Source organism: Natator depressus, chromosome 4 (genome assembly GCF_965152275.1).
Source record: "Natator depressus isolate rNatDep1 chromosome 4, rNatDep2.hap1, whole genome shotgun sequence".
Taxonomy (NCBI): domain Eukaryota; kingdom Metazoa; phylum Chordata; order Testudines; family Cheloniidae; genus Natator; species Natator depressus.
This window is the reverse complement of record NC_134237.1, coordinates 92,697,566-92,722,546: the sequence shown is the minus strand read 5'-3', so window position 1 is coordinate 92,722,546 and position 24,981 is coordinate 92,697,566. Positions and strand designations below refer to the sequence as shown.

The 24,981-nt window shown below is 40.9% G+C and overlaps 2 protein-coding genes across 6 annotated transcripts in view; one reads left to right on the top strand and one right to left on the bottom strand.

The window, feature by feature from the left end:
• GABRA2 (gamma-aminobutyric acid type A receptor subunit alpha2) overlaps positions 1–24,981 on the bottom strand; it is a 349,612-nt gene that overhangs the window by 160,747 nt on the left and 163,884 nt on the right. The window lies entirely within an intron of this gene.
• Positions 10,214–10,603, top strand: LOC141985921 (histone H2A.J-like). Its single transcript, XM_074950093.1, has one exon. The coding sequence runs from the start codon at positions 10,214–10,216 to the stop codon at positions 10,601–10,603; it is 390 nt and encodes a 129-aa protein (XP_074806194.1).

The following is a 24,981-nucleotide window of genomic DNA, read 5'->3' as shown; positions in this document are numbered from 1 at the left end:
GGGAGGCTTATTTTTTTAATATAGCTGGTACTGTGAATATTTAATCACATCCTCTGATGTGTTGCATAATTTAGTACATCAGTTAGCACTTTCAGCAGAAAGGTATTCAGTCATATTTTTATCATATGTTAATCCAGACAGAACTAAAATGAATGAAAAGGATTGATGTTTTGGTTATAGCATGACAAGTTCCATTCTTAACTTGCCCTGTTTTCAGTCACTTTCTTGTATTAGGTAGTAACTGGTTTTTAGCCATTTTGGGATAAAAATGGGGGGAGGGATAGCTCAGTGGTTTGAGCATTGGCCTGCTAAACCCAGGGTTGTGAGTTCAATCCTTGAGGAGGCCATTTAGGGATCTGGGGCAAAAATTGGGGATTGGTCCTGCTTTGAGCAGGGGGTTGGACTAGATGACCTCCTGAGGTCCCTTCCAACCTTGATATTCTATGATTCTATGATAAGCATGCATTCAGGTTTAATTGTAATTTGCACCTGTGTGCTTTTACAAATTCCTCAAGGGGATAACGATTGTTTAAAAGACTGCTTATAAACCCTGACTCCATTACAAGTTCATTAGAAGGTGTTGCTGGGGATATGTCTGCTCTTTCTATTGCATGTCTGACTGTGGAGGTGATTCATGTCCTCCAAGCCCTTAACTAGATTCATGTCTTCTCCTGGATTCTCTCCTTTCCCAGGCAGTAGATGTTTCCTGAATGCCTTTTTTCCAGCTTCAGCTGACCTGAAGTTTGGGAACTTCAATGTGTGATCAGCGCTGTGTCAATACTTGGGTTTTTTTCCCTTCCACAAATATTTGTTCAAATTTTAAAATGGATTTGCTTCAGCCAGGTTCACATGCCTTTGGTGTTTGCTTTCCATGAACATTTGGGCAAGTGCATTTCATTGTACTTCCCTGGAATGGGGCCAGGAGGTGGAATGTCTGGTCAGAGACAACCCACTCTCGACCAGCCTCTACAAGTGAGATTTACGGGACCATGTGACTGAATAATCTCCTGCTTTTCCCATCTGCAAGGGTGGCAGGAAAAATCAGCCCCACAGGCAACGGTGTCACCAAGCAAAGGCTGGGAGCCAAGCAGAGACAAGACAGAAACGTGTTACCATTGGCAACAGGAAGATAGAAGAGAATGTGGCTGCTTCATTGGATCTCAGTGTGAATGAGGTGAGAACTTCAGCTTGCTATTGGGTGGCTGTTCCCACTCTGAGTGAACTGGTGCTGGACTTGAGGGACCAGGCCCTGTAGGGGGACCAGCATGCCTTGGATGACAACCCTTTGGCAGGCTCTGGCTCAGAAGCAGGGGTTGACTCTACCCTTTGAACCTATTGCTTTCTTTGATGCAACAAGGCCATGTCCTGCTAGCATGACTGCGTGCTGCATCATGCCTTCACCAGTGAAGCAACACTGGCAGCCCTGACACAATGTTTCACGTTTCTCTTTATAATCTGGGCTTCTCTCTTTGCTCTCATGGCTTTTTATCATTCTAGAGAACTCCTCACCAGCTGGTGGTCCTCAAATTCATTCAGGATAAAAAGCTGTATTTTTACAGTTTTATAATGTTACATTTTTCTACACCTGTGCATCTTCTTACCCCCATCGTTCCTTTGAAGGAAGATCATCACAACTGGGTCTTCCAGGCCACCTTTGTACACACCCCGTCCAGGTGAAGTACCATCAATCTTTGCCCACTGGCCTTGTTAACATTGCTTTGTCATGTTAATTGTCTTGACTGAAAGATCACAATGAATTCAGCTACCTCTGCTTTTAGATATGCAGGCTTCTGTAATTCATTGCTAATGTTTATTCTACCCCCATCACATTAGGACTCATTGACAGTTTAATTGACTAACTTACAAACCAGGTATAGTGCTTACTACTAGGACCAGTCCTGGAGCACACACAGGGTCCTGAGGCACGTGTTGAATGACCAGAGGTCTTTCCTCATCTTTTGCTCAGGCAGACACCCATTAACTTCATTTGGAATTTGCTTGAGTAAAAACTGTGATGATGCCAGGACTTGACACAATACGTTTTTCTCCCTGCTGAATATCTGTTTATATAGTAGACAATTCGTACCCTATCACCAGGAAGTATTAGGAAAACAAATATTTTCTCATGTTCTTTTGTAAGCTTGCTGTCATTCTGGGAAGAACTTGTCGTCCAAAAAAAAGTATCAGCAAACTGTCCTAAGTTTACAGAACTAGCCCTTTCTTATGAGCTAAAGCTGGTGTTCATTCAGGAAAGACACTGATGGCAAAGAGCACAGCACACCTATTGCTTTAAGAGTCAGTTACAAAGCACAGTTCCTCGGAGGCTATGTGATGTTTTGCTAGTCCATACAACACACATCAATGATGTGTGACTTTGTGAGATAAAGGAAAGGAGACATACTGCTAATCCTTGTAATCAGAAAGAATACACAGGGGATTTCTCTTACTTTGCCGTCAGATGTTTGGAAACGTACAACAGCAGCTTTCTGGCAGACACATTCAATTTGAAATTACTAAAGTACCTACCACTCATATCTAAGAAACAGAGTTATATGCATGCAATCCTACTGGCAGAATTTGATGCTATATTTGGTGGCTGTATTTCTTGGCTGGCCTGAGATTGTTGTGCATGATCTTGCATATCACCTCACATCAGCGCATGCTGAGGAAGTAACAATGAACTGGAGTTTTAACCGGTAGATATGCTCGTAACTTCTTTTGGGACAATTGCTGGAACAGGTTGTGGCACTTGTTTACTGCAAAACTTCTGCCTCATGTATTGCCTATATCTGAGAGAGTATTCTCAAAAAAAAATATCTCCTGGTTAGAGAGCATGGAAGGCCTGTAATACTTAGCACTGGTGTGTTGTGAAAACAAAAAGGTAAATATTCAAACTTTCTTTGAGTTGAAAATCAAATTAGAGAAGGTAAGAGGGACTACAGAAATAAAATAGTTTTAGCATGAATCTTGTTCAGGTGAAACTTTATCACCTATTATAATAGCTGAATATTATACAAAGAGATTAATTACCATGGATATTGAGTATAAGTAATACACTTATCACACACAATTTGCAACAGCCAGAATTTGAAATTGGGATCCCAGTGAGATGAGTTATTTACTTCATAAATCACACTCACTGGCTCTTTTGTCTTACCCTTAAAGGCAGTTTGAATTCATAGACACAGACGTTGATTTTTTTTCTGTTCAATCTTGCTAAACCTTGTATGGCTTTTATGATTTTTTTAAAAAAAATATCCATAAGAGCATTTAAGATTTTGTCTGTTTGTTGCTTATTGTAATTGACACTTGCAACAGGTGCAGCTGTGACTGATCAGGTCTGCTACTGCCAAAAGCTATTTTAAACTAAGCCTTGAAATATTATATAATGGGCTTGATTATTCTCCCCTCAGACCACTCCGTGATGTAGTCATATGCTTAGGGATTATAATCCCTATCAGTCAATGTGAACTTTTAGAACTTTAGAACATGGATTGCTGAATCTTTGCAAATATATTAGTATGGTAAATTGTGCTCCCAAAAAACAAACAAGGGATATTGCTTTTATGCCCAGACAGTCAACTACCCACCCAACTCTCTTTGTAGTTTTTTAAGGCCAAAAGGGTCCACTAGGTTAATCTAGTCTGACCTGCTCTATAATCTATGCCATAAAGACTCACTAAATAATTACGGCATCAAGCCCATAATTTCAGTTTGAGCGAGTGTCTCTCTTTTAGAAAGATATTCATGTTGATTAAAAGACTTCAAGTAATGGATGATCTACCACAGACCTAGGTAAATTATTCCAATTGTAAATTATCCTCACTGTTAAAAATATTCACCTTATTTCTAGTCTGAATTTATCTCTCTTCAGATTCAAACCTTAGGGGAAAAAGTAGAGATAACTAAACCTGCTAGATTTAAGAGCCATCTATGATCAGAATTCTCTTCCCTGCGTCGGTAGTTGTAGACTGATCAAGTCATGTTTTAACCTTATCTTGGATAAACTAAATAGATTGGACTTCTGTCGTCTCACTATAAGGCATGTTTTGCAGATCTTTACTGAACATTCCAATTTCTCAACATCTTTTCTGAAGTGTTGGCACTGGAAATGGATACCAATTTAATAACGTACAAAGTGCAGGAAAAAAACAAAGCAAAGCAAAAGACCACCACAGGTAGGATCCCTCACTTCTTTTCCTCATATTCACCTATGAGGCAATCATGGGAGTGTTGGAGGCAAACAAGTCTCCCAGTGTCAGCTATTCCATTTCTCCCTCACTGCAGACATATTAGGAGTTAGTTCCACCACTGCCATTCCTCTATTCATTTTAGACCTTTCAGGAGCTACAAGGAGAAGGGTCACCCATGCTCCTTTCCAGACTCCCCTCCCTTTGGGAATCACAAGTGAAGTTATTCTGCCCCTGTGCATCCTCCCCTACTTGTTTATCCATCTCAAGCTGTCCTCCCCAACTCCACCATCAGCTTACTACCAGCCTTTGGTTTTAGCCCCCTTAAGTGGAACTGGAATACTGAGCCTTGTCTGCCTATGCCAGGCAGACTAGAGAATAGCTAATGTAACTCATTTTTTTAAAAAAAAGCTCCAGAGGTGATCCTGGCAGTTACAGGCCAGTAAGCCTAACTTCAGTACCAGGTAAATTGGTTGAAACAATAGCAAAGACAGAATCAGATGCATAGATGAACATATGTCGGGGAAGAGTCAACAAGCCATTTTTAAAGGGAAATCATGCTTCACCAATCTATTAGAATTCCCTGCAAGGGGGTCAACAAACATGTGGACAAGTGAGATCCAGCGGATATAGTGTACTTGGATTTTCAGAAAGCCATTGACATGGTCCCACAGCAAAGGCTCTTAAGCAAAGTAAGGAGTCATGGGATAAAAGGAAATCTCCTCTCATGGATCAGTAACTGATTAAAAGATAGGAAACAAAGGATAGGAATAAATTGACAGAGGTGAATAGCGGGGGTCCCCCAAGAATCTGTACTGGGACCTGTAAAGTTAAATATTTTCATAAATGATTTGGAAAAGGGGTTGAACAGCAAGGTGGCAAAGTTTGCAGACAATACAAAATTATTCAAGAGAGATAAGCCCAAAGCTTACTGAAGAGATACAAAGGCATCTCACTAAACTGAGACTGGGAAGCCGAATTGGCACACGAAATTAATTGTTGATAAGTGCAAAGTAATTCACATTGGAGAAAAAAATAATCCCAACTATACATAAAAAATGATGGGGTCTAAATTAGCTGTTACCACTCAAGAAAGATCTTGAAGTCATCATGGATGGTTCTCTGAAAACATCTTCTCAACATGCAGTGGCAGTCAAAAAAGCTAACAATGTTAGTAACCATTAGGAAAGGGAGAGATAATACTACAGAAAATATCATAATGCCACTGTATAAATCCATGGTATGCCCACATGCAGTTATGGTCACCCCATCTCATAAAAGATATTCTAATTGGAAAAGGTACAGAGAAGGGCAACAAAAATGATTAGGGGATATGGAACAGCTTCCATATGAGGAGAGATTAAAAAGACTGGGACTGTTCAGCTGGGAAAAGAAATGACTAAAGGGGGATATGATCGAGGTCTATAAAATCATGACGGGTGTGGAGAAAGTGAACAGGCAAATGTTATTTACCCCTTCACATAACATAAGAACTAGGGGTCACCCAATGAAACAAATAGGCAGCAGGTTTAAAACAAACAAAGGACAGTTCTTCACACAACACACAGAAAACCTATGGAAATTGTTGCCAGGGGATGTTGTGAAACTAAAAATATAACTGGGTTAAAAATATAATTAGATAAGTTCATGGAGAATAGGTCCATCAATGGCTATTAGCCAAGATGACCAGGGGCACAACCCCATGCTCTGGGTGTCCCTAAACCTATGAGTGCCAGAAATGGGGACTGGATGGCAAGGGATGGACCACTCGATAATTGCCCTGTTCTTTTCATTCCTTATGAAGAACCTGGCACTGGCTGCTGTCAGAAGACAAGATACTAGAGGGACCATTAGTGTGCCCAGCATGGCCATTCTTGTGTTCTTATGCAGTAGCCTTTGGCACCTTGAAGAGGCTCTGATGCAGGGAAGCCTTGTCTCTGTTTACTTCCTCCTGCTTATACTGTTGCAGAGGCATTGCAGCCAGGCTCAGGGTAGACTCCAAATTCACTGGTCCCTACTCCTCTCCTTGCCCACACACTGTGTATACGATGGAATTCCATGCTCAGTGGTACATCACACACAGCACAAGGGACCTACAACTGCAGGAGACCTATAGCAGCCATTTTAGGTTGGGGTGGGCGGAGGAGGAACAGGAAACCTGGTGGAAAAAAGGAGTGACAATTCATAGGGCTAGAGTAGCAGGCCAAAAGCCAGAGAGAAGGTAGGTGCACTTTACAGCCCCATTTCCCAATACCGGCTAAGTCCCAAGAAAGAACTCTTTAGTTCATGTTAATCTTCCTATCCTGACTACTTCTCCAGTCCCTAGTGTTGCTGTGATGGAGGTTGGGCCAAATTCATTGCGATTGTCCTCCAGTGCCACCATGGCAGTAGAGAGACACCTTGAAAATGGATATACAGAGGCAGTGCTAGCCCATTGGGGGCCCCCCATACACAACACTACAATTGCAGGCTGCTCAGGACCCTAAGCAACTGCTTATGTCTACCACAAGCTCTGTGGATATAGGACTTTTGGGAGAGGCCTCTAGGAAAGTTGCTTCCAGCTCTTCATGCCACATTTTACAAGAATCACAGACACCGAGTGAGTAAGCAAGGATGGAAGACACCTGACAGCTATGTAGATTTTTCCTCATTGATATGTAAGGAAGGTCACGTGACTCTGAATTTTAGATCAACATCCATGCCTTCAAATAGCTGCTATGTGATTTTTTTTTTGTACTGATTGTCTCAAAGTTACTACATTTTTGTTCGTGTTGCAGTTGATTATATGTGATCAGTGAAAGTTGAAACTGCTGCTTGCCATGGATGTCCATTCAGAAAGCATTCTCTGTAATACAGCAAAGTCCAGAGGCTTGAATTTTTGTATCAGGGAAGTGTGTGTCAATCCTGACCTGAGGCCTGTGGTATTCTCCCCAGAGAATGTGGTTCTCAGACATCCCTTGCAACAGTGCCTGAGCCTCATGTGGTAAAGACCACCCTGGCAGTTCAGCTCAGTTCATTTTATAGAAGGGAATTACCCATAATCCTTCACTGATAAAGATTGAAAAAAAATTCAATAGAATGGCCACCCACTCCTAGACTACATTTCCCAGAATACCACAAAGGGCATAATGCTTCTCTATCTCACAGCATGTAATAAGGAGGAAATCATTAATGTGTGAGGTGCTCAGATAATGTAGTAACAAGTATCAAAAGAAGAGTCAATAAATAGGGTGCCAAATGGTGGTTTTATAATCTAAAAGATGACTAATTATTTAATGGCATCTATTACGGTAGCTTCCAGAGGTCCCACGATTGGGGATTTTATGGTACTGGGCACTGTATAAACATAGAGGGAGACATGGTCCCTGATCAGAAGAGTTTACAATTTAAGACCAATAAAATCTGTAGATATTCACCTAAAACCACCAGTTATTTTCACACAGATCACCAAATATCAATAGTACAATAACCAGCGATCTGAAGAAAGGCTCTATTTTCCATTGCCAGGACCTTCACACATCCAGTCCCCATAACTGAGGTTTATCATTAATCATTTAGCATTAACCCTCAGTTAGTATGTGTACTGACATTAATATGAGAAGGGTTCCAAATACAGGCCAAGGGAAAAGTTATTGTTTAACCTAATGCATAACCTCTTTGAAGCTCCTCGTGTAACAGCCACCTTTCATTCATGAAGAGTGCTAGAGCAATGAAACAGATAATGGAAACAGGAGAGGCCTTTGCCCAAAACAAAGCCATGTGCAAGGCTGGAGTAGGAGTTAGGCCATGCAGCCCATGAATGTTCTGTGATCTGATAAACTCAGGGGTGGGAGATTGATTGGATTGGAGCAGTGTGAGAGAAGCAGCAAGAAACACCACAGAAGCCAAAAGAAAGCCAAGACCTAACACAACAAACACTGTGAGCACGGCTCTGAGAAGAATCCAAGAGAGAGCAAACAGTTTGGGCCAAGTACTGTCTGAAAGAGGCTTGGAACGGTAGGCACAGAAATGCTCTTGTTCGATTTCTGCTGTGGTCATTTATACATTTTTTGTAAACAAACAGGATTGAATCAAAGAAATACCTGCCTCCATCATCAGTTTCTCCTCCTAATGCGAACAACTCGCAGGATCCCACATGCTGACTACCACTAAGGTCAAAAGGAGCAACAATAGCCAAAGGCAGCCTGCCAGACCAGATGTCACTGAACAGTGAACTGTGCAATACAAAATAATTAGATATTTTCCAACTCCAGTTATTGCCCTTACTTTACAAATTATTTCTCCTAGGTTTAGGGTTTTTTCTCACTGCAAATATTTCCTTTGCTATTCTATTCTGTTGTATTTGGGTTCTTATACTGTATCCATCACCCTGGTATCAAGTTACCTTCCACTGGTACTTCAAGTGATGTGACTGGCATTGTTCATATCTGCTCTTCCCCTCTCTGTTCTTCATCCCAAGGGCAAAATTAGGAAGTAGGAGAGTGCTACATTGCAGAGCTGAGTTAATAGCTGAAGATATAAAAAAGTTGCCAGTAAAAAGAAAAAAAAAGTCAGTTAAGATTAGAGTTCCACATCATTCTCTTTTACCTTTGTACACACCATCAAGTTGATCCCTCTGGTTGAATTAAACGAGAGCTGACTATGTTTTTTACTGACTCTCTTGAATTGGGCCTGGGTTGTCAGACAGGAATTGCTGATGTGGTGTAGGGGGGCCGAACAGAGAGAAGAAGGCAGTCTACAGCAGACAGACTTCTGCTGGCTTGACAGGGAATGTTGTGCTGAGAAAACTGGCAGAAGAAGAGAGGGTTTATCGGCACCACACGCACTTCCCCTCCAGACTAGGTGCACTGCCATGGATTTAGAAGGTGGTTCCTAGAAGAAGAGGCAGGGCCATGCCTCCATCCTACCCTCCTTATGCTATATCAGCAGGGCTACCCTATGAGGGCAGAATCAGCTGGCATTGGCACAAGATTGCAGCTGGAGACATTGAATGCAGCCAGCAGATGACTCTGCTGTGCAGCACTCTTTCAACCTGAATGCAGCAACCTGAGGTAGTGGCTGAAGTCTCTATCAGCCCACTGAGAAAATACCTGGCTGTCCATTGGCTGTGTTGGGCCTGACCAACAGTAAAAGCAGGTCTCTTATATGCATATCATACAAACCCATAGAACATTCAGGCTTCATGATTAAGCAGAAAAATTAAGAAACCCAGGGTTGCATTTGTAGCCTTAACTCTGCCCCCTTGTGCATAGACACTATAAGGTCAGATTTAATTATACTGTTCCTCAGATAAAGAAAATATAAGGAACTATACTGTATTGTCTACAGGATTAGACACACACTTTAGGTCCATAGCACCTTAGGAAGCCCAAAGGAGGGAGCCTTTCTCATGTGCACTCCACAGCTGGCAATGCTCTCTTTTCTACAGCTGGCATTTTAGTATTTTAAATCTACTAGTGATGCAGCTCCGAGTCAAACTATTCCCTCTTATATTCACAAAGGGAATATATTCAAATCCTGTTTTTCTCTCTGTTCTGGTGACAATAAGCACTTTTGTACTTGCTTCAGACTTAATGAAATATCAAAAAGTATAGCCACTCTGACTAAAAAGGCTAATCCAATACATCAAGGCTATGGCTCATGAGCAGCAGCTGTTAAATTCTTGACAAACAGCTCCTTCAGCATTTGCATCGCTAGCACAGCTTCTTGCACAATTCCTAGTTTTTCTCTGATTTGAAAAGGTCATATATCAAGCTATAAGTACTTATGCTTTTGTTCTCTCATCTGTGGATGGTTAGAGGAATCCTGAATTATTTGAGAGGTTTTTTTAAATGAATACATGCTATTTAGAAAAGGATAGAAATATTACATGGACACGGCTCTTCTTCTCTCATGCAACCCTACTGAGTCCATTGGGGCTGCATAGGTATATTGGACAGCAGAATTTGACTCTGTTTTCAGATGCTTTTTCTGTTTGTTTCTGTTTCTGTGAACAGTGGTGGCTGTGGTGAAGAAGCGTTGCAATGTTGGGCCAAGGGAAACAAGGCAGCAAAGTGAGGGCTAAGGCAAAGTCTTCTTCATCTCGGGCTGACTTGCAGTTCCCAGTGGGACGTGTTTATCGGCTTCTCTGGAAGGGTAATTATGCTGAGCAAGTTGGAGCTGGAGCCCCTGTTTATATGGCTGCCATCTTAGAATATCTGACTGCTGAGATTCTCGAGTTGGCTGGCAACGCTGGTCGGGATAACAAAAAAACCAGGATCATCCCCCGCCATCTGCAGCTCGCCATCCGTAATGATGAGGAGCTCAACAAGCTACTGGAGAAAGTCACTATTGCTCAAGGGGGTGTTTGGCCCAACATCCAGGCTGTGCCGCTGCCGAAGAAAACTGAAAGTCATAAAGCCAAGAGCAAGTAAAAGTGACCTAGAGGAAACGAAAGATCAGAATCTGTGCTTAAAATAATTTTAAAAAAATAAATAAATAGAGCATTGTTGGCACAGAGCTTCAGTTCTGGTAATGCTATCTTCTTGTAGTTAGTGCTATGTTTTCCCAAACACAGAAAGCCAAAGAAGTATCTCTCACACTAGATCTCTCTATCTAGGTGTAACATAGCACCTATTCCCAAGGCATAAGAGCATGCCCAAGAATTCTGCAGGGTATGTGTGAGATATAGCTTGCTCATGCCTCACTCTTTCTTCCATCTACCAGCAACTGGGTTTTTTGTTGTTTGCTATAGGGGAAGGCTCAGCTGAAGAGCTTTGAAGGAACTCTGGTTCCTGGACGTCCTCATCTCTTCCAGATGTATATGCCAGTGTGACATTATCTAATAAAATATAACCTGTAGAACATTGTTGCTACCACTGTTATATAATTGCAGTAAATCTTGTACAAAATGTGGCATGTAAGATGTCTGTGGAAAAGTTATGATTCGCTGAAAATGGATTATGCTATTTGTATGAATGTATCATTTTTGTATCTGAAGTTATGAGTATTGGTTCTATACCTGAATTTCTAATGTGTGTGTTTGCTTCTGGGAAACACCAACAAGGTGTTTAGCCAGCACATTGTGAAGGAACTATTCAAATACAACAGCTCATCAAGGAACACCCTCTTTCAGTATTGTTATCACTAGTAATATTTTAAGGTACCTTTGTGCTGTGTCCCACACTTCCTACTCATCCTTCAAAAACTATTGATCTTAAGGGGTTTCTATGTGTAGCCCTTCTGCCAGGTGGAGTATCTTGAGGTTCCATCCAGCTCTCAGTGATTTCAGCTCTTAGTGATTTCAGTAGCTAGCGAGGGAACCTCACTGCTAGTGCAGGCTGGGCAGTCTCTTTCTCAGAAACACTGTTGGGCAGCAGGTATAAGGCTTAGTACTTAGACCTGGTTATCAGTGATTTCAGCTCTAGTGATCATTTAACTAACAAAAGATTCCATTGAGCCTAATCAGCTCTGTCTTTAAACAGTAGAGAGGGGCAGATCAAATGGTGCCTATAACTCACACAATTATGAACCAGAAGTTCAGGATTACAAGCCTTAGACTGGCTGTAAGAGATAAAGGACAGAGCCTCAGCAGGTTAACCTGGCCTCTCCCCATGTTTAATTAAGCTTCTGTTACAAATCTGCCTTCTTGCAGCATCACTTATTGATAATGAAACAGTAAAGGATTGCTTATGGGGACAAAGAGCAGCATAGAAGGAAAAGTCAGTCCCAAGGATAGCCGGCATTTTGTGTTCTCCTTTGCCAATAGATGCAAAGGATCTGCTGGGTTTGTAGGCAACAATTTTTGCCCCTCTGCATGGCCATAAATGCCTCCCTTTATGGGAACTATGAGGTAACAGCTTCACAAATCTATTTTTCCTTTGTAGTTCAAAGGGACACTTACTGGAAGGCAGTGTGGGGCAGAAAGGGGTATTTTAAGTGGTTAAACACCAAGTAATTTTATCCCCCAAATTACTAAAAATTTACGAACTAGAGCAACAAAAAATGGCAAGCCAGACCTTTGTAGTTCTCTCTCTCTCAAAGACGATTCAGGAATATAACTCCCACTATTTTAGTCACATGGAGTTTTTTTCATACCATAGGGAACACCACCATTAGAGGCTGGGAAGAGAGTCAGTTATTAACTATGACTATTTTCTTATTGAGAAAAGAAAACTGAGACGAACAACAGTCTGCAAACTATTGTTACTTCAATTCTAATCTTTTCTCTACATTTCACTCTGGAGAGTTTGCAACAGAGATTATATCTTTGAGATTGGGTCTGACCTGGTGGAGACACTCTTCCCTAAGTGAGTTAAGACCTAAGTATATAATTACCAAAATCAGTAGTGAGTTCTGTTTCAGTGTATCATAGAAAAGTATGACAGCTTGTAGATAGGAAAGGGATTTTTTAAAATGAGAGTTGAATCCTGATTATTTTCATGGATAACAAAGTTTAAGAAAATCTTTTAATTGCTTAAAAGAAGCCACTCAACAAGTAGTTTTAAAAATTTTCAATCCAATTTAAATCCCACTGTTTTTCTGTTTACCAAATGTAGCTGTTGGCTACTCCCTGGGAAAGCATACCATGGTAGCTACTCTGTGTCCCCCCTTCCCATGAGGGGATGCACAACTTTGCAGGCACTCTGCCCCTGTTATTCCCTTCTTGTGTGCCCCTTAAGCACTCCACAGCCTCTCTCATGACTAACAGCATCCCCCACCACTCCCGCCCTGCAGGACTGGTTAACAGCAAAGAAGTTCAAGCATTGCACAGATAGTCCCCAAAATAAGGTCCATAACAACAGACATTCACACTCAGCCCTGGTTCTTCTGCCACACACAAAGCTCTTTCATTGTCTCAGTTTGCTCCATCCAAAGCCACCAGCCCTTTCTGCCAGAAGCTCTAGCCCTGACTTCCTTCTCCTTTAGCATTCTGAGGGAGAGGGTTGCCTATATACCGCCCTCCTCCAGCGCTCACCCCACAATTGGCTGGAAGAGGGGAGCCCTGCCCCACCCTAAATTAAAGGGCTCCTGATCCCAGCCCTTAAAGGAAGGGTGTCCTGCAAGTTACTCCACATCCAACTCATAATTCCCCAGGGAATGCTTCCTCTCTTCCAGGACCAAGCCATTTCCTGAACCTTTGATTATTCCAATTCCCCGGACAGGGATCTGTTTCTTTCCTAGTTTCACTGGAGGAGGAAGACACTTCTTTTGGGTATAGCTAGATTTTAATATCAGCTGCTGTCACCCTTTTATTGGCTCAGCACCTTCATGGGATGATCCTGGTAACAGCTTCATCTCATGAATATGTGATCTGCAAATGCATATACAAGAGAGTTGCAACTGGCTTTGTCTCTTGGCAGGAAATTCTCAGCGCATCTTCAAAGGGTAGAGGTTTTACTTTTATTTAGTCCATTTTCTGAACTATCACTTTAGTTCCATCAGGGTTTAATAAGAGTTGAAATTCCATTTCAAAGAAATACATACACTCATATTTCCTATGTAAAGGTCTTTCGTCTCTCAAAATAGTCTAACAAATAATTCTTTAAAAGAGTCCCTTAAATTTAAACAACCAAAGAAAGCATAATCTCTTCTCAATCTTTGGAGAGGTTCTTTTAATCTTTCAGTTTGGTAAAAAGTTGCTTAATCATTGTCAGATTAATATCAGTTGGAGAATTAATTAGTTATTTGTTGTTCCTCAAATGGGCTCATACATTACTAACCAGTTATTAGCAACCAGTTAAGTGACCTTTCTATATGAAACATCTCACTATTCACATAACAAAGGCATCAGGAAATTGAGGTTACATGAGGCTTATATTTAGATACAAAATATTTGAAAATATACACCTTCAAAAGAAACCTATGTCATTTTAGGCATTTAAGGAGGTTTTCAGCTTTAAGTGGAAACATTGATTAGAACAACAAAGGCCTTCTACAAAGCGTTTCCCAACTATAAGTTATTTACTTAAGAGCGGAAGACTGAAGGCTTTAGAGTGTCTATAAAAGAAAATTTTCAATAACAATTTTTTCGTAGAATCTTTTTGTGAGTTTCAAACCAAGAGATTTTTCTTTGCAAATGGGAGAGAGTAAAAGGCCCATTTTTATAAATTAATTTACTGCTTCTGATTCCACATAATAAGGATTACTTCTCTTTACGTTCTTTTATACAGTGTACCACTTATAGCTTTTACAACTTGTAATTAAAAACTCCTATCAAATGTTCTGTACATTCACAACAACAAACACTTGTATACACCTTTCAAAACATAGCATAAGAACAGAGTATAGAATATTAATGCAAAACAGAAGTTTCAAGACTGCATGTCAGAGACACTGAAAAAACACCAAGTGTAATCTCCCTTGATGCTGTGGCGCCTGTCTCATTGACAGAAAGCAGAGTACCTCCAGGAGTTTCCTTAACTAGCTTGACACGTTATATAATTAAACAAACAGCTAGTATATTCTCCAAGCACCATGGGTATGAAAATTATTTTAAGTAAAGACAAAGGTAAGTTTGTAATAACCCAAACCCAAAGAATAAATAATATTAATAGCTATTTTACATCTGTAATGATGTTTACTCCCTACTTTACCCAATGAAGCAAGCAATTGTATGCATAATGTATACCTGAGGTTCTATGAGAAAATGATATAAAAGGGGCATGTAGGACGTGTAAATTATATAAACCAAAGTAATTTAGGGCATAAAATCTCATGTTACAATGGTAGTTAGAAATTAAGACAGTCTTTTGTACAATAAATCAATGTAATCAGGAGGCAGGGAGAAATATAAGTGAATCAGAGCTTAGTAGAGTTTTGTTATATATTACTGTAGATAAGACACACAAGCAGACAGGCAAGATATTTGGTACAATTGTCATATTTCTCTGAAAGATTCATTTTGTGTTGGTATTTTAGTCTGGGTCCAAGGCTGTTTTGAAGCCCATCTTTCCTCTAACTGTCCCCTGCTTTGATACTATATTCCCAAGGAAGCACATCCTCATATGATAAGATCTGCCTTCTACTTGTTTATTTTGGAACCAGAGATTAATTTGATAATTTCTGCTCTCTTCACTTCTGCCACCCCTATGTAGCAGTGAAAATTGTGTAATGTACTGTAGTAATATTATCGTTACTTCCTATAGCTTACTATATTTGCATTGTTAGGACCTCATTTCAATCTCATACCAATGAGTTCTGACTCAGTTTTCAACTTCCATGAATTTTCATTACGGGGAGAGCAGGAGTCTGAAAATATTTGTTTGGCAGTTTCATACATACAGAATAATCATAAAATGCTTCACTGGTGATTAAAATCTATGGGTTTGACCTTCATCTTATTGAAACTGGTTTTATACTCATGTAAATCCACAGCACTCTCTCCGAGTTTACCCTGCTGTAAGTGACAGCTAAATCAGGCCCAATACCTACAAGTGCAAGTAAACAACACGGGTTATATCAATATATCACACAATTGCCTTCAGTAGACGTGAAAACTAGTACGATGGCTAAATTATGGGGGAAATGACTGGCCAGAAGGGTGACTGGGAAGATGGGTGAGATTTTCAAAAGTGCTTACAATAATTCAGAGCACAAATATTATTGACTTTTAACAGGACTTGTGCTTCTTAGTCACTTTTGAAAATCTCCCTTCTCTTTCACATACTATTTTAGAGAGGAGATTTAACTAAATGCCTATACCTAGGAAAGGCGATAGATAAGAGATCCTGGAGTTAAGTTGTACAGCTGACACTGGAAGTAAATGTTAGATGCAATTTGAAGAGGATTTGATGAAGTTTTGGTGAATTCAGGAGCGAAATAGCCAGTTAAATAAAATATTTGGGATGGGAGAGGGCGATAGGTCCTGGGACACAGAGGGAAAGCTCTTGGGCAACAATACTATCAAAAAACCTAATATACAGATTGGTCCCATCATCTTGGACCCACAAAGATACTTAAGTCCTATTTTTATGCTCCTCTGTGATCCACAAAATTCCCACTCAGCTGCTGCCGAACTCTGAAGGTACCTAAACTCGCTCAGCATCTACATTTCCACTGTAAAAGTTCTCTAGACTCATAAGTTTCTGTCTCTGGACACACACGCTGCAGTCTCACACTCGGTGTCCAAGCACCCATCTCCTGCCTAAGCCCCAGAGCAACCAACAAACAGGCACTCCTCCACCTATCTCATCTGTGGGCTAGATCCAGTAGGCACACTCAGAGACCAGCTACCAGATTAGGTCCCATTCAAACTCCAACCAGTAGCAGTGACCTTGTAATTTTTATCCCAATGGTTAGAACACTCACCCAGGATGTGGGAGACCAGGTTCAATGTCCCCCTCTACCTTGGATGGAAGAAGGTATTTAATTAGGGGTCTCCCATTTCTCAGTAGAATGCACTAACTACTCAGCTATGGGATATCCTGATGTGAGGGTCGCTCTATCAGAGACAGGGACATGGGTAATCAGACCTAGTGATTAGAGCAGGAGCCCAGCCTAGCAGTTAGAGCAGGAGTTAGGCAGCTAGGAATAGGAGTCCAGAGTCAGACACCAGAGCTAGAGTGAGAAGTCAGGAATCAGAGCCAATGGTCAGATGCCATAGACAAGGGTCAGAGCCAAAGTAAGAAGTCAGGAATCAGAGCCGAGGTTCAGAGACGGGTTATCTGGAGTGAGGCAGGGCAGGGAACAAGGGGAGAATGGGAACTAACACAATTATGAGCAAATGCCTTGAGCAACCTTCGTCCCATTGCTGATGCCGGTCTTAAGAGCAGGTCTGCTGATCCCTCGGCCAATCAGGCGGCCTGATCAGTCAAGTGATTCTGCTGCAAGCCAATAGTGATTCAGCTGTGAGTCCTCTCTCTCTTACTGGGGAGGTGGAGCTAGCTGTCCCAGGCTCAGTTGCAAGCCCTAATTCCTGAAACCCCATAATCTCTCCTGTTCAAGCTATTCCTCTTTGGACAAATAATTAGAGAGTCACTGGAGCCAGGGGACTGGACCCTGAGTCTCCCACCAACTAGGTTAGTGCCCTACCCACCTGACTTTACAGTCACTCACTCAATAGGGTAAGTTTCAGAGTAACAGCCGTGTTAGTCTGTATTCGCAAAAAGAAAAGGAGTACTTGTGGCACCTTAGAGACTAACAAATAAATTGGTTAGTCTCTAAGGTGCCACAAGTACTCCTTTTCAATAGGGTAAGACACATAACTTGGAAGGCCTTGGAAGGGCAGATAAGTCGTGTGCTTTCGTTGCAGTGTTGAAGGAAGAACCAGTGAGGGAAGCAAAGAGAGAGCTGATGTGGTCCAACCAAAGAGCCACGAAAGATGATCTTTGCAGCAGTATTCTGAATCACTGTAGGGATCCAAATCACACTAGGGAACAGGATGACTCCTCCCGTATGCAACTAACTACGATAGATAAGAAAAAAAAAGCCGCATGATCACTTCAGTTTGAGTGACACATGCGGAGGTCTCATGCTGCCAATATTAAATCATCTTTGGAATGTCTAAACATAATAGATGACAATTTCCTAACTCAAAATCTGTTGCAGCCAACATGGGGGAATTCTGTATTAGACCCTGTCCTAACAGATAAGGAGGAACTGATCAGAGAACTAAGAGTTAACGATAACTTAGGTACCAGTGATCATGACTTGATCACATTTATAACGTGCAAGCAGAATAAAGTCAAAACCAGTAATATATATATATATACATACACACAACTGCTGCTTTAATAGAGCCAATTTCACAAAGCTGAAAACAACTATGAGCCAAAGCAGATGAGAGGAAGAATTTAATCAGACAAATCTGAATGTTAATTAAGATAACCTTACTAGATGCCCAAAAAGCCACACTCAAGGAAGAAGGCTGTGCTGGTTAAAAAGCCAACCTAATTGAGAGGGGAAGTGAAGACAGCTGTAAAACAAACAAAATACAACCAATGGAATAAAGGGGGAGTTGATAGTAATGAATATAAATTAGAAGTTAGGAATTATAGAAAATTCATAAGGGATACCAAGGGACAAAAGGAGAAATGTATGGCCATCAGAGATAAGGACAATAAGGAGTTTTTTAAAAATATGTTAGGAAAAAAAAGAATCCGAACAAGGGTATTTGTCCATCACTAGATGGAAATGGTAGAATTATCAATAATAATATAGAAACAGCAGAAGTGTTCAGACAGAATCGTAGAACTCTGCACTGAGAAAGGACTAAATACTATCTAGAATATCCCTGACAGGCGTTTGTCTAACCTGTTCTTAAAAACCTCCAATGAGGAAAATTCCACAACCTTGCTAGGTAATTTGTTCCAATGTTTAACTACCCTGAGAGTGGAGAAGTTTTTCCTTAATGTCTAACCTAACTCTTCCTTGCTGCAATTTAAGCCCATTACTTCTTGTTCTGTCCTCAGTGGATAAGGAGAACAATTTATCACCTTCCTCTTTATAACTACCTTTTACATACTTGAAGTCTGTTATGTCCTGGGGCCCTCAGTCTTCTCTTCTCCAGAACAAACAAATCTTTCCTCATAGGTCACGTGTTCTAGACCTTTAATCCATTTTTGTTCTCCTCTGGACTTCCTCCAGTTTGTCCACATCTTTCCCAAAGTGTGGTGCCCAGAAATGGAGTACTCCAGTTGAGGCCTTATCATTGCTGATTGGAAGAATTACTTCTCATGCTTGCTTACAACACTCCTACTTATACACCCCAGGAATGACGTTTGCTTTTTTTTTTTTTTTGCAACAATATTACATTATTGACTCATATTTAGTTTGTGATCCACTATAACCCCCAAATCCTTTTCTGCTGTACTCCTTCCTAGGCAGAAATTTCTCACTTTGTATTTGTACAATTGATTATTTCTTCCTAAGTTTAGAACTTTGCATTTGTCCATATTGAATTTCATCCTATCTATTTCAGACCATTTCTCTAGTTTGCCAAGATCATTTTGAATTCTAATCCTGCTCTCCAAAATGCATGCAACCCCTCCCAGCTTGGTATCATTCACAGACTTTGTAAGTTTTCTCTTTATGCCATTATGCAAATCATTTATGAAGATATTGAATAGACCCAGAACCGATCCAGCAGGGCCCCACTCAATATGCCTTTCCAGCTTGATTGTGAACAATTGATAACTACTTTTTGAGTATAGTTTTCCAACCAGTTGTGCACCCACCTTTCAAGTAGATTCATCTAGGTTATATTTCCCTAGTTTACTTCTGAGAAGGTCATGGAAGACAATGTGAAAAGCCTTAATAAAGTCAAGATATATCACATCTATTGCTGCCCCACTATCCACAATGCTTGTTACCCCATCAAAGAAGGATATTATGTTGATTTGACATGATGTGTTCTTGTCAAATTCATGTTGATGGTCACTTATCACCTTATCTTCTATGTGTTTACAAATTGATTGTTTGATTATTTGCTCCATTATCTTTCTGAGTACTGAAATTAATCTTTCTGGTCTATAATTTTCTACATTGCCCTTAGTCCCCTTTTTATAGATAGGTACTTAATTTGCCCTATTCCACTCCTCTATTATCTCTCCTGTCCTATATAATTTCTCTAAGGTAAACGCTAATGGCTCAGAGATCTCTTCAGCCAGTTCCTTAAATATTCTAGGATGTATTTTGTCAGGTTCTGCTGACTTGAAGACATCTAACATGCCTGTCTTTCCCTCGTCATTCAGTAATGGGCTTATTCTTTCGTTGGTATTTCTCTTGCTTCCAATATATTTGTAAAATGTTTTATTTTTACCTTTTATGTCCCTGTTCTGCATTTGGGGGGGAAAGATGATATAGTCACATCAAATGGTGATAACAACACTCTTTCCATCCACTAGTACCTCTGGAGGATGTTAAACAGATGCTACTAAAGTTAAACATTTTAAAATCAGCAGGACAAGGGTTTGGCTGAGGAGCTGGCTGCACCGTTAATGTTGATTCTCAAAAAGTCTTGGAACACTGAGGCAGTTCCAGAAGACTGGAAGAAAACTAATTTTGTGCTATTTTTTTAAAACGGGTAAATGGGATGAGCTAAGTAATTATAGGTCTATCAGTCTCACATTGATCCCGGGCAAGATAATGCAGCAGCTGATACAGGACTTGATTAATAAAGAACTCCAAGTGAGTGTGTCAGGGGGCCGGCTGGATGCTCCGGGCTGATAATACCACCTAATGGTGATGCTCTGGGATATAACACCCAACAGTGGGAGACCCAAGGGCCGCTTCACCTAGTGGCAATAGAATCATAGAATATTAGGGTTGGAAGAGACCTCAAGAGGTAATCTAGTCCAACCCCCTGCTCAAAGAAGGACCAACCCCAACTAAATCATCCCAGCCAGGGCTTTGTCAAGCCGGGCCTTAAAAACCTCTAAGGATGGAGATTCCACCACCTCCCTAGGTAACCCATTCCAGTGCTTCACCACCCTCCTAGTGAAATAGTTTTTCCATACCTAGACTTCCCCCACTGCAACTTGAGACCATTGTTCCTTGTTCTGTCATCTGCCACCACTGAGAACAGCCTAGGTCCATCCCCTTTGGAACCCCCCTTCAGGTAGTTGAAGGTTGTTATCAAATCACCCTCACCCTTCTCTTCTGCAGACTAAATAAGCGAAGTTTCCTCACCCTCTTCTTGTAAGTCATGTGCCCTAGTCCCCTAGCACAGGGGTAGTATCGTCCAGTGGCAAGAATGAGGAGGGTGGGGAACCTAGGCCCAGGTTAGAATGTGGAGTAGAATGTGATGGAGTATCCATCACATTCTAACCCAACCAGGGCCCTTCAAAACAAGGTACCTTGACACAGGATTCAGGTCCCAATGCCCCCCAAATGTATTCCCTGGGTCACTTTCTACCCTCATCCCAGTCCCTGCAGCGTTGTCTCTGGTGTGGGACATGGGGTCGCTCTAATGTTCCCTCTGCTCAGTCTCCTGCAACTCCTCCACTGGCAACAAGAAGTCATCCCCTTTGGTCTCTGCAGTCAACTGATCTCCCATGATGCAGCTAAGAGGCTCAACTCTGGCAGCATGGAGTTCCACCAGTTTCCTGGCAGGAGGCTGCTGCACTCAACTGCGCTCCTTTTCAGTCAGCCTAGACTGAGCTGAGTTGTTCCCTTTTGAACGCTTCCTCAACAGGGAGTGTGCCCGACAAGGGTGAGGGGGTGTGGTCTCTTGGACCCAGAGCAGTTTGTCCATCCTCATCTCTCCAGTGCAGGGTTGGTACACTCCTGCATGTAATTAATGCAAATCAACATATGTTTATGAAAAACAGATCCTGTCAAATTAACTTGCTTTTTTTTTTATAAGGTTACAAGTTTGGATGATAAAAGTAATAGTGTTGATGTAATAGACTTATCTAGAATTTTATATTATTCTAGTTTTTTAAATCAAAATGTGCTGCAACCATTTTGATTAAAAAAGTAGAATATAAAATTAACATGGATTAAATGTATTAAAACTGGCTAACTGATAGGTCTCAAAATGTAATTATAAAGAGGGAATTGTCATTGAGCAGGCTGGTTTTTAGTGGGGTCCCACTGGGAACAGTTCTTGGCCCTATTTAACTTTTTAAACAAAATAATCACTGACAAAGTTTGCAGACACAAAAATTGGTGGAGCAGTAAATAATGAAGGGAACAGGTCACTGATTCAGAGCAATTTGGACCACTCATTCAACTGGGTGCAAGCAAACAATATGTATTTTAATAGGTCTAAATGTAAATGTATATATCTAGGAACAAAGAATGTATCTACCTAGAATATATCTAGGAACAAAGGCCATACTTACAGGATGGGAGACTCTATCCTCAGAAGTAGTAACTCTGAAAAAGATCTGGGGGTTGTGGTGGATAATCCGCTGAATGGGAGCTCCCAAGGGGATGCTGTGACCAAAAGAGCTAACATGACCCTGGGATGCATAACCAGGGGGATATTGAGAATTAGAGTGATTATTTTACCTCTGTTTTTGGCACTGGTTCAACTGCTGCTGGAATACTGTGTCCAGTTCTGGAGTCCACAATTCAAGATAAATTGGAAACGGTTCAGAAAAGAGCCATGAGAACAATTAAAGGATTGGAAAACATGCGGTATAGTGACAGACTCAAGGAGCTCAATCTATTTAGCTTTAACAAATAGAAGGTTAAGTGTTGACTTAATTACAGTTAATGAGTACCTACACAGGGAACAAATATTTAATAATGGGCTCTGTGATCTGGTAGAGAAAGGTATATGATCCAATGGCTGGAAGTTGAAGCTAGACAAATTCACACTGGAAATAAGGCATACATTTTCAACAGTGAGAGTAATTAACCATTGGAACAATTTACCAAGAATTGTGGTGGCTTCTCCATCACTGACAATTTTAAAATCAAGATTGAATGTTTTTCTGTAAGATCTGCTCTATAAATTGGTTTGGGGAAGTCCTATGATTCATGTTGAGGTCAGACTATGTGATCATAATGGTCCCTTCTGAACTTAGAATGTGTGAGTCTATGAATGGATAAGTGGGACAAGATGGAATTTTTCAATGTCAGAGAAGAGTATGTTGCAGAAGTAGAAAAGTGAGATGCTGAGAGCCTGGACAAGAATTTTAGCTGTGTGGATGGAGAGGAAACACTGTATCTTAGAGGTGTTGACTTAACTATTGCATTTCACTTGTCACCATGCAAAGACCCAAGGAGAACAAAATTGCCATGCTGTCACAGACATCAGAGCCAGAGTCCACAGACACGAGAGAGGAATCAAGAGTCAGCTGGGTCAGGATACTGGGAGATCAGAACCACAAGTTAGGAGTCAGTCAGACTGGGTCAGGATGCCAGGGAGTCAGAGGCAAGAGACAAACTGGAGGTCAGGAACCACAAGTCAGACACCAGGAGTCAAGCTCCAGGAGCAGGAAGTGCAAGGCCCACAGTTGACAGCAGGGTGGATCCCAGTTGTTCACACAGCTTCCTGTTCCTGCTGCTGGCTTAAGTAGGGCCAACGGACCAATCACCTCTGTGACTCTGCCAATAGGCCCTCAAGGGCAGAGCCTCAAACTGGGGCTGAACTTTGTGGGTCCTAGGTAAGCAGTTGTCAGCAGGCAGCCAGGTGGAGGGTTGGAGTATGGCTGTTCCCTGATGGACCCACACTGGAGACCTGTGGGTCATGACACCTGCTCACTATTGAAAAATCTATATCCCAAATTCACTAACTACCAAGGTTAGTCCTATAAGTAAGGGCTGCAATATTGCTTTTCTTCTAACTGCCTTCAGATCACTACTGTCACTCTCAGTATAATGTGATATTGCATTACCAGATTTTACATCCACATTTTAATGGAACTCAGATTTGTGCAACATCAATATTTCAGAGAGCAACAGGAAGCTAAAATTGTAGCTACCCAGCTGCTGCTAATCACTATTAACATTAGTATTTCCAAACTCAGATTCCTATTTGTAATTCTGAAGTAGTGTTACTGCTTTGTAGGAAATAACTGATATTTCCCCTAGAATAAGTGAGGAAAGCTATAAGGCTGTACAACATGCCTTATACAAATCTCTTCACTGACTGAGGAGATTACTTTTGCTGGTAGAGTGACACCAGTTCGGTCTTTTGGTTTGCATTAACCTTTTACATTTTACAAAAAATCAGCAACTTCGTTTTCCCCCTCTGTCTGGAAACCATAGAAACCAAAGCGAATGCAGAGGGAAGCAGTTCGTCATTTGGCTACCTCTGGCCAATCTCCATGGAAACATTTCAGGGTTTTTTTAAGTGAAAGATTTCCACATCAGACACATGACCGTAGCTTGATGGGGCTGTGACATCTTTGGAAACAATTTTAAATGGAGAAAATAATGTAAAGAATTTCTGGTTTATATATTCTTGTCACATTTCTAGCTAGCATTATTCATGCCAGGTTTGCTTCAACAATTATAATTATAGATTTACTTTTGAAGTAAGCTTATCAAAAAAGGCTTTGAACTGGGGGTAAAAAGTAGTGATACTGGAAGTTCCACCCACTATCCAAGCTCTGCTCACTTGAGGCACCAAAATGAGATGCCATTCATTGTAGAACATACGAGCATAAGAAACGCCATACTGGGTGAGACCAATGGTCCATCTAGCCCAGTATCCTGTCTTCTGAACCGTGGCCAATGCTAGGTGCCAGAGAGGGAATGAACAGAACAGGTAATCATCAAGTGATCCATTCCTTGTTGCTCATTCCCAGCTTCTGGCAAACAGAGGCTAGAGACACTTCAGACCATGGTTTTGCATCCCTGCCCATCCTGGCTAATAACCACTGATGGACCTATCCTCCATGAATATATTCAGTTCTTTTTTGTTCTTTGTTCAAGTCTTGGCCTTCATTTGTAGGGTACACCAATCTTCTAATATCTTTCTTGTGTGTTTTGTTCAGCAGTGAAATAGTTAATATTAACTAAATTGTAATAATTAAGGTTATAACAACTAGGATTCAGAGCTAAAATTACATGTAATGACATGCAAGGTGAATGGAGCAATTCACACCTCCTATAGCAATTATTCAAGACTCTCTGAAGACTCAGGCAGGCATTATTGTATTAGTTCTATTATGTTTACATTTTGGAGATTATTAGATTTGTCATTGTAAGTGCTAGTTACTTAATTTTTAAAAATAAAAGCTGAGATTCCAGAGACAAGATGGCAGCCACCATAATAAAAAGGATTACTTCACACAGCTGTCAACAGAGATAGCCCCAATTGACCCTTGTATCAAACTATGTAGCTATGCTACAAACGTGACTGAAATACTGAATGCATCTGTTCTGTTTCTGAGCCATTATTGTAAGTGTTCTC